We start from the raw sequence: 11,053 nt of genomic DNA, 5'->3' as shown, positions 1-11,053 counted from the left end.
TCATTTTGAATGTATAGGATTTACAATCATCTTAAGAATGTAAGCACATCCTCTTATGTTTTTTTTTTTTTTTTTATTTTTAATTTTAAAATTAGTTTAATTTTTAGATATATTGGACATGATAAAGACATAGCCCTGTCAAACTTACTTTAAAATAAATAACATATTTATATTATTTACAAGTGTAAATTGGTGGGTTAATTTGTGTGGGATTTAATCCACATATCATATTCTTTGTTGGAATTTTATGGAAAAGGTAGAAAGTGTATATAAAATAAAATTATTCGATGAAACTTTCACTTACACAAAATTATTCCATAAAACCTTCATTTGCACGAACACCATATCCATTGAATATTCAAATTAAAAACAAAAAACAAACACAATATTTATTCTAATTTTTTTTTTAATATAACAAAGTTTATGTTAAAAATTGTAACATCCCCTAGTATCCCAAAATTGAACACCTTATCCATTGAATATTGAAATTAAAAACAAAAAAACACAATATTTTTTATTTTTTTTTTTATTTTTTTTTAATATACCAAATTTTATGTTAAAAATTGTAACATCCCCTCGCAAAAAAGCATGAAAATATATGGAATTAGAAAAAAAATTACACGGGTAACTATTCAAGTTACTATTCCAGATTCCTCATTAACTATTTGATAGAATCTCCATCACTACATAGAGTAAATTTAATAAGCAATGGTGAGTTACATAACCATTAGCAACGATTGAAGCTCTATCATTACATAGAGTAAATTTAGTAAGGAATAGTGACTTACATAACCATTAACAACCACTGTTGTAGCATATGAACATAAATTTTCTGACATAATCTTGCATCATTTTCATGATTCCTTTAACTAGATTAATTAATCATATATTTGCTATTATATATATCACATCATGAAACAAATCATCATCATCAAAATGACACAATAACTCATCACATCATTGAATGTTGATATACCTTCGAAATCTCATAGGTTGAAAACTAGCAAACGTTTACTTTTATTATTAAACGCTCGTGAGAGTGTTCACTCCCCACTCAATGGTTATAAGGCAGTCCGTCATTTGACCATTGACATAAAGTCTTACAAGGAAATATCATTTAAATACAATATATCTAGTTAAAAGCTATTACAATCATCATGATATATTTTACCCATAAATCTTCAATCTTTGCATCTTTGTGGCCTCGTTGTTCCATCAGTGGACCATCCTGAATCTCACACACAAATCTTCAATCTTTACATCTTTGTGGCTTGGTTGTTCCATCAGTGTACCATCTTGCAGCTCGCACTCATCTGCATGGACCATTAGTTCTTTACTTGCCACAATGTTAAACATAAACTATCATTTGAACAAGTCACCATCCTTTCTTACCCTTGTTTTCGTCAACAAGCTTTGATATCATGATTAGATAAAACATTAATCAACCAATAATCAGTCTTTAAAAGTGACCCTTCAACATCTATTCATGTGCATACATGAAATGTAAATAAAATATCGCAACATGCTTCCTCTAACAACATTGCTCATACATTAATTATAAGCATATAATTATCAAAGCATGTCAAAATAAATACCACATTATTATGATCCTTATCGCACAAGCACACGTTCATTTCCAAAGGAAAACCATTGTAACCATCCATTTTCATTTAAAGGATACTAGCATCTTAGCTTTGATTTCCATTCATATAATTAGAAAAATTGTATTCAAAGAAAGTCAACCCCTTAACTTTTCTTTGTATGTGTAATTAAGTAATCTTTCCAATACAATAGATATTATTATTATTACTATTATGCATGCAAATGCAGGTCCCTTTTTCCAAAATCATCTTTCCCAAGATAAACTATTTACAAAGTCTATTGTACACGCAAATTCATGCTTTGTTCTAAAAGAAAACTATTGTGTTAGTTATTATTTCTTATGTGCGGATATATGTTTTTTTCCAAAGGAAAACTAATGCACTTATTGCATGCATTTATTTTACTTCTCTTCCAAGGTCTAACATAATAATTATACACTCTCCATGCATACTTATTTTCAAAGAATCCAACATTATAGGTGTATTTCTCATGGGTGTTGTTAGCACTTCGTAATTCCTCTAGGCTGAGGAGAGGAACCCAAAGGAAACCATAAACCAAACTTTAGGGCCGGAGCCTAACCCTTCCAAACCTAGAGAAGGCTCTTCCTTATGAAATATTCTGGATTTTAGGTTAGGTCTACAGATCAAGGTAAAATAATTTTTACAGTTTGATAGAAGGGGAAAGGGAAAATCCATTGGGCATGGAGTCAAACCAAGCTAATGATTTTCAGTGTTATGATGGGAAATGAAGAATCCTTAAACAAAGGCAAGTTAGGCAATATTTATGGTGTCTTTGTAAAATTTCGTTGTAGAGAGGCGAGTAGAGGAATAAGGAAATTGATAATATCTGAAGCATCTAGCTGAGGATGAATTGTAGATATTATAATCGATAAAAAACACTAAAATGTTTAGTTATCTATAACATAACACTTGAAAGTGAATTCTGAAATACTTTTATTTTAACTAAACACTTAAGATATAAGATTTAAGCATGGTGACAATAGAAGATAAAGAAACATAAAGAGGAGGAAAACATCTCCATAAATTGTTGACATGGGAATCCCTAAACAAGTAGACTTCGGCCTTCATCATTCGCTGAAATTTTCAAATAAAATTATACAATGCACATTGTCTTTTCTCTATCGCACACTGACCAACCCTTTTCTTAGTAAAAATTACATCATATATACATCAAAAAACATTTTTTTTTTCCCATAAGGAAAAAGTCGTAATTTCTATTAAAAGGAATAAATTACATTTTGCAGATGCATATCACATATTCATATGTGGCCACTGGCCAGTCAAAGTTCACAAAAATATCTGAGTGATCTGGATCTCCTCACAGGGAGTCTAACTGTTATAGATACAAAATTTAAATACCAAAAGCTTACTGCTCTACGCAGAGAGCACTGTAATAGTCATCATGAACTGTACAAAAAGTATGCCATTTTCCAAGTCTGATATTATGGATGGGTCTGTGACCCATTCCTGTTAAGATCTATGTAAGGCCTGTGATAATATTGATGGAATGTTCCATCAATCTTTTCCTGTATCAGCCATTGGTCTAGATGGCTATGCGCTGCTTCTTTTGACAGTTGGTCTGCTTCTGCATTCTGTTCCCTGTAGATATGACGACAGTCAAAAGATTCAAATAAAGTGATCAGTCTTTTGGCTTCGTCAAGTATATTTCTCAAAGAGTAAGTAAAACAATGAGATGCAGAGTTTATCCAATTGCAAATAATCTGGGAGTCACCAAATAATTGGAGGTTTCTGCAATGATTTTGAATTGAAAAATATATGATATGTTTGGCTGTGCTAAGTTCAGAAAAATTATTGGTGCCATTTGGAAGTTTAATCTGGATCCTAAAGCAGTGAGATTCGTTCAAATATAAGACAGCACCCCCGCCACATCCAGTGTCCTGTGCAGAGCCATCAAAGAAGGCTCATGGCTTGGACTTATCAATGGTGAGAGGAGTAATAGAGCGGGCAGGTATATTTCTTTCAGTCACAGGAAGGAGATTGTAGTCAGCAATAGTATGGCTCAGGATGGTTGGCCAGTTAGGGGGTCTGTTATTAAAGATGATATGATTTCGGGCTATCCAAATAGCCCAACAAACAAGCAGGGGTAAGTTTATGAGTTTGCCAGAGTGATCTCTGATCCAATTGCTCCAAGCATCCTTGATGTTTGTCCCATTCCATTCCTTGAGATCAGGTATTTGAGTTGATATACTGTGCCAGAGAGATCTAATGACAGTGCAATGGATGAATAAATGATCAGTGCTCTCCTCTTCACAACAACAGAGGTGGCATCTGAAAGGGCCGTGGAAGGATCTTTTCAAGAGGTTTTTACCAGTGGGGATTTTGTCAAAAATGATGTTCCACATGAGTAAACGACATCGAGGTGCAGCCTGGAGTTTCCAAATCTTATTCCAGTGTGGAAGGATGTCCGGTGGCTTATATGGTTCCATTAACTTCAGATATCCCACTTTCGGAGTGTATAGTCCATGTTTAGCAATGGCCCATATGAGTTCATCAGGTCCTTCAGACAATCTGATATTAGCTTGTGTGAGGGCCTCTGTAAAATTGTTCCATTCTGTCTGCCACTGATCCGGGATGCCCAAGGTTGCCGATGAGTACCAGGCCTGTTGTAGAAAGACAAAGTTTGCATTGTCACCGATATGATTAATATGAGTAATGCCCCTGTTGTGTAGGTGTCTGATAAGGCCATCCGAGAGACTGTGCAGGTTGCCGCATCCTACCCAGGGATCTATACCAATCCTTACATCCTGCCCACTCTTAATGCGCCAGGTAATGCCTTCCCTTAGGAGCGGAAGGGAGAGTAAAACTGCCTTCCATATATTAGAGATATTGAGTCCAGGGTTGTGTTGTTGTCGGAACCAATCCATGAGATGGGAGGGTCTGATATATTTTGCTTGTGCTACACGTGACCAGAGGCTGTCGGTAGTCAGGAGCTGCCAGCCAAGTTTAGCAGCTAGGGCTTTAGCAAACAGATCTAGTCTCTTGATACCCCATCCACCCCATCTTTTAGGCCTGGCAATGGTGTCCCATTTTACCCAGGCAAAAACTCTCCCAGGCTGTTGTCCATTCCATAAGAATCTGGTGCAAATGCTCTGTAATCTGTTTAAGACTCCTCGAGGAATCCAAGCCAGTGTCATCCAGTAAACAGGCGTGGCTTCGATGACAGCTTTGATAAGTATAAGGCGACCTGCTCTTGAGAGATATTTATGATACCAGATATGGAGTCTTTTCTCCACCTTGGCAAGGAGCCAAGTCCAATCTGCTATTTTGTAGCCGAGAGGTTTCAACCTGTACCCCAAGTACTTGATGCCGTCAGTAAGCATGGATGAGGCGAAAGGGAACCGCTGGGATGCATATGTAGATTCATGGCGAGAGCAGCCAACTGTCGTAATAGTAGATTTACTGTCATTTATCATCATCCCAGTAGCTAGTTGAAATAGAAGAAAGATATTATGTAGTGCTGTGATATCACCCAGCCCTCCGTTGAGGAATATAAGAATGTCATCCACAAACAGTAAGTGTGTAAGGAAAAAATTGTCAGATATGCAGATACCAGAGAGTTGATGCCTGTCTTTAGCTGATGTGATAAGTCTGCTCAGACCTTCCATTACCAGCGGGAATAGGAGAGGGGAGAGGGGGCAGCCCTGTCTGAGCCCTCTTTCCGATGTGAAGAAGGGAGTGGCCTCCCCGTTTAGAAGAACGCTGTAAGCAACCTCAGTAATACAACTCATGACCCATTTAATGAAAGCAAAGGGAAATCCGAGGTGAGTTAAGAGTAACCTGATGTATAACCAGTTTACTCTATCAAAGGCTTTTGAGAGGTCGACTTTGAGGATCATGCCTTTTTGCTTTTTAATGTGAAGGGTATGAAGGAGTTCCTGAGCAGTGGCTATGGCTTCATGAATCTGGTGATGGTCAAGGAAGGCAAATTGTTCAGATGAGATGTGGCGAGATAAAATAGGCTTCAGTCGATTGGCAATAATCTTTGCAATGATCTTGTAGAGACAATTGCAGAGAGAGATGGGTCTGAAATCATTGAAAGATGCAGGGTGATCAGCTTTGGGGATGAGGGCGATGAAGGTGGATTTGATGGCCGTGGAGACCCTGCCAGATTGTCTGCAAAGTTCAATGATTTTCAAAAGATCGTCTGCCAATATGTCGAAGAAGGCAATGTAGAATTCAATGGTCCAACCATCGGGGCCTGGACTTTTATCCTTCTTGAACCATTTGATGGTTGCTTCCAGCTCGTCCATAGTCACCTCCTTAGTGAGATCATTGTGTTCCTCCGGATCAACGAATCTAGGGAATTTCTCAGCCACTCTCATAATCTCAAGAATATTTGATTCACGGGGCACTTTATAAATGTTCCTGAAATGATCAGTTGCTAGCTTAGATAGGTGTCTCTGAGAAGTAACCATATGATCCTCTTCATCCTTTAGTTACCATATGGTGTTAATAGCCTTTCTCCCATTGGCAAATCTGTGATAGAATCGAGTGTTGGCATCCCCTTCAGCGAGCCATATGGCTCGGCTACGCAGCCTCCAGCTTTCCTCTCTATCCTTCAGGATCTGGGTTCGATTTTCTATAAGAGACATGTATAGGGATTTTCTTTCCTGTGAGGGAAAGATGCCACCATCTTCATCTTCATGTGAAGCAATGATATCTTCAGCCTCCCTCAAGGATTGATCATCACGGAGTCTCTTTTGGTGTGCCCAAATCTTAGAGATTCTTTTGAGCTCTGATAATTTCCTCATGAAGCCCTCAGTGAAATATTCCTCCTCATCGATAGGGTGACTCTGCCAATAATCGGTGACCATCTGAATGTAGGAGGGGTCTTTTAACCAGGATGAGTTGAATTTGATGGGGCTCTTAATTTTGTTATGAATATCAGAGAATTCCAAATAAATTGGTCTGTGGTCGGATATGCCACCAGAGCCCACCCATTGCCTTATACGAGCAATCCTGTTATGGAGGGGCTCTTTAATAAGAAATCTATCGAGCCTCCTGGCAAGACTCTGATCACCACTTCTGTTGTTTGACCATGTGTGTTGTAATTTTGTCATGGGGGTGTCAATCCAGTGGTGTTCATCCAGAAGGGTAGATATAGTATCCGAGAAAGGATCAATCCTGGCTGCGTGCCCCCATGATTCACAGAATCCCATGGTGAAGTTCAAATCCCCTCCCAGGATAATGTTATCCTGTTGAAAGAGTACAGAGTTCAAAAGAGAATGCCAATAGGCAGCCCTGTCAGAGCAAGGGCCATATACATTGATGAGCCTGAGTTCTGATTCCATAGATAGTACATAGGCATCGATGCCAATGAAACCTCTGCCACCCCAGGTGTTAATGATTCTCAGCGCTCTGTTGTTGATACCAATCGCCAAACCACCGGATCTCCCGGAAGCGTCTATAGCGTGGAAGGTCCAGTTGGGCAGCCAGGCCTCGAGGGTTGGAATAAGGGAGTCCGCATTACAGAGGGTTTCTTGCAGAAAGATAATGTCCGATAGAGAGAGGGAGAGAAGTCTCCGAAGGGCTAGTTTTTTGGGTGTACTAGCAAACCCCCTACAGTTGAAGGACAAAATCTTCATGACGGATGAGTGGCAGGGCTTTTCAACGCTCTAAGGGCCCTGAAGATGGTCTGCTGTCGTCCAAGAGCGACTTCAGCATCAACAGCATGTCTAGCTTTAGATAAACGGGAAGGACGCCCCCGCGAGAGCTTCTGATGAGAAGGCGAAGGGTCGAGGTCCAGACCAATGGCATCAGAACCATACCCTCTAGTCCGGGGGCGGAGAGAGTACCGGGGAGGCGGGCGCCGACAGCGAATCGATCGACTGCGAGGGGATAGAAGGCTGACACGGCGAAACACAAGTAGAGGGGGAGGGGATGGGACAGTCCAGAGTGGAGGGAGGGATGGGCAACTGGGAGGGGGGAAATGATGAATCAGATGCGAGAGAAGGAGAGGATACATCCCGATGCAATGAGACAGAGGCAGCCAGATCATGCAAGGAAGAATAAATAATAGAAGAGGAGACAGCTGACATACCCGGAGTATCGTCGCCCGCCGGTTCAGAGTCATCTGGAATGGGGGCAAGCGATGAACGGGTGGGATCCTCCGCCAGTGATCCAGCTGGAATGGGTGGAGCAGCTTTAGCCTGTTCAGGAGTCTCCGCGGGTACCGCAGACTGAGGTTGGGCAGGTGGAGGGGAGGGACGATCCTGAGCAGCTTCCTGTGTTTGTGCCGGCCCTTTTCTCAGCAGTGGGCAGTCCCAATAGAGATGACCAACCTTATGGTAACGATGGCATCTGTAAGGGATCCCTTCATAGTCTATGCTCTGCTTCCTGGAGAAGTCCCTCCACTGAATTGTGATGTATTCTTGAAGCCCTCCCCTAGTATCCAGATTTATGAGAAGCCGCACATATGCCATCATACCTGTGTGAAGATATGATTTGTCATAATCCATGTAGACGCCGATAGCATTACCAATTCTGCGGAAGATATCTTCAGACCAAAATTGCAGGGGGAGGCCGAGAAGTCTGATCCAAACAGGGCCAATTCCGATCTGTTCCGTGGCTGGATCGAACATGGGAGTCCAGCACTTAAGAAGAACCGGGGCATGTTCAAAGTGCCAAAAAGAGGAGAGAACCCAGTTTGTGTGATCGGCACGAGCGAACCGTAATGCGAACCATCCCCTCACAAAGGTTTGCACGAAGGGGATGTCAACCAAGTGTTGTCCCCAAACTTCTGTAGCCCAGGCTTTCAAACGTGCAGCTGAGTAATTTCTGCCTCTGATACGACCCACAAGAACCCTATCTGCAAATTCCATGATGTCTCCCCACTGGATGTCCTCCTCGAGCCGGAGGAAAATGTCCTCCTCCCTGGATCTGAAACAACGGTACTTTTTACCCGGGCCTGGTCTCGGCGGATGAGGCTGGGGGGGGTTCGATACAGGGGAGGAATCAAGCCCGCGAAGAGGGTTAGTGGCGGGAGCAAGGGGAGGGGGGATGGAACCAGCGACGGGAAGTGAATCGGAGAGTGGAGGAATATCAGTGAAACAACCCGAATGTGAGCCGACGGCAGGGAGGGGGGAAGGAGGGGGAGCAGAAGACGGAGCGGCAGAGTAGGGCCATTGAATCGCAGCGGACTGAGAGGAACTAGGGTTAGGGTTAAGGCAACCAGCGACAAAACCCAGAGTGGCCGGCGAGTGAGGCGGAGTAGACAAAGCCGGCCAGGTGGGGGGAATATCCGGGAGAATAACGGGAAGGTGTCGCGGGGAATCACCGGCAGAGTAAGCAACCAAATTGACCGAAGGATCCGGGTGAAACATACCTTGTGAGGTGGAATAAGGTGTACGCCAGATGGAGACGCCTTCCAACGGATCTTCGGTGTAATCGACAACATCTAGGTCCTCCATGATGCCAGCTAGCGAACCCCTCAGAACGGCGGGCACCTCGAAACACAGGTAACCAGGGAAAGATACGGGTTGCGGTAGCGAGGCGTAACGACATGGAGGATATCAAACAGCAGGGGCAGAGCGATGCGGAGACGGAAAGCTGCAGAGCGTTGGATGCCGGTGGACCGTCGAGAAACGGCGACGGTTGTGATGGTAAGGTAACCGGGAGAGGATCAGGGAACGGGCCCGGTAAGCTGCAGACAAGGGTTTCACGACCGAAACCCTAACCGTATCCGCTGCGCACTGCAGTTGCCATCCGAAAAACATTTAACTATAAATGTTATTAGTTAGTAAGGTCATACATCAAAAAACATTATTTCTTCCCTTCAAGAAAATAACTCTCCAAAAATATTTAGTTTTATGCTTGTAGCAACGAATATAGAACCACCTTCTACAAATTAGGAAATTGTTTGGCTGGAAGAATCTTTAACAAACATGCATAACAAAATACATCGAATGCCTAAATGAGGATGAGGTTAGAACCATCAAGAAACTTAATTACACTTTTCATAACCATATAAATCAATTTCAAGAGTTCTGGAGTAGAATTGAAAAGTCAAACCACTGATTATGTGGAAGCATGACAAATTTGTTGTGCTACTTCATTCTTTAGAAAAAATTCAACAACTTCAGTGTAGCGAATTCACCATTTGGATACTTTTGATCATTTCTTATACTTCCGAATGTGCTATACAGGTGGAAGATAACCCATAAAACATCAAATACCATTTAGAAAACATTTTTCCAAACTGAAAACCTCCCTTCTTGAAAATCACCACCTACAGCATAAGCGCAACAACTGAGCGTGACGGATTTTATTTGCATGAATTTGACCTGCTTTCAAAGTCTCTGACTGAGAAAAGTGGTTGATGGATGATGTTGAAAATCTCAATACCTTCTTGAACCACCATACATAGCAAAAGTCCCAAAACTATGATCTTCTACCAAATCTCAATGCTTTTGACGGTAGTGTAGAAAATTTATTGTGTTATTGTGTATATGACTAATATAAAATGATGCACTAGGACAAAAAGGGAAAAAGGGAAAATTATCTTGGTTATCTGTCAACAATCAAACTTTAGCTGCCTCAACTAACAGATCTAGTGTTCCTCTTCTTTCCTCCTGCTTTCCTTGCAATGCCTCCTGTAATTCTTGTTTTGTTGCCTTCAGCTCCTTTTTCAAGGTGAGATGTTTCCCGTACATTTTCTTGAGTTGTCTATGTAAGGGAAGAGTTCTCTGCAACATATATTTAGCTTTAAACATTGTTGGCCAATAACTATTCAGGTGATCATGTATATTCTATTTAACCCTTTCATCTTGTTCTTTGAGTTTGATGATTTCATCTTGAGCTTTTCTTAGTTGCATCTTTAGCCCGTGGAAAGTGTGTTGTCATTCATCCAACTTAATATTCTTCTTATCTTGAATTAACTTTCCTTTCATCAGAATTTCTTTTGTAGCTCCAATTTCCTAGCTAAAGATCTGGTTACAAGGATTCTCGATTGTGAGGTCTCTAGCTCCTGGATGTCCTGTGTTTATGCTTTTCCTTTACCTCTCGATCTAGTGGCAATTGAAGCGGTTTTAATCACTGGATATGCTTCATGAGCTTTAGATGTAGTTTCCAAAATATTCTTCTTCAACTCCCTATTATCATGTTGAAGTTGAGCAATGATTAAATGAGTATTTTTCAATTGTTCCTACGGTTCCATAATCTCTTTATCCCTATCATCAATGTTTTCTGATATGGTGCCTTGAACTTTAGTAGGATTTTCAGGTATTTTCTCCATGGATAACCTTTTGCAACAACTCTTGTGTGTGGTTTCTTGGAAACCTCCACCACCTCAGTGGAGAAATGAAGCTTTTTGCCTTTATTCCTGTCAGACTAGTCAATTGAATTCCGTGGCCTTTTGATTGAGCTTTCTACTACTAGTAGAACATCCTTTTCCACTGATGAAGGTGTATCTT

General features: G+C 41.1%; 1 protein-coding gene across 1 annotated transcript; it reads right to left on the bottom strand.

Annotated features, from left to right (window-relative positions):
- Positions 1–6,079: 6,079 nt before the first annotated feature.
- LOC149227456 (uncharacterized) lies at positions 6,080–7,228 on the bottom strand. Its single transcript, XM_089380513.1, has one exon. The coding sequence runs from the start codon at positions 7,226–7,228 to the stop codon at positions 6,080–6,082; it is 1,149 nt and encodes a 382-aa protein (XP_089236639.1).
- Between the last annotated feature and the right edge of the window lie 3,825 nt (positions 7,229–11,053).

Source organism: Pinus tabuliformis, chromosome J (assembly GCF_031772625.1).
Source record: "Pinus tabuliformis cultivar Carrire ecotype Pingquan chromosome J, CPIR1, whole genome shotgun sequence".
Lineage (NCBI taxonomy): Eukaryota > Viridiplantae > Streptophyta > Pinopsida > Pinales > Pinaceae > Pinus > Pinus tabuliformis.
Note: the sequence above shows the minus strand (reverse complement) of the source record. Positions and strands in the feature narration are given on the sequence as shown.

What these genes read in the sequence shown, in the direction of transcription:
- LOC149227456 (XM_089380513.1), bottom strand. Translation starts at nt 7,228, where the DNA reads ATGAAGATTTTGTCCTTCAACTGTAGGGGGTTTGCTAGTACACCCAAA.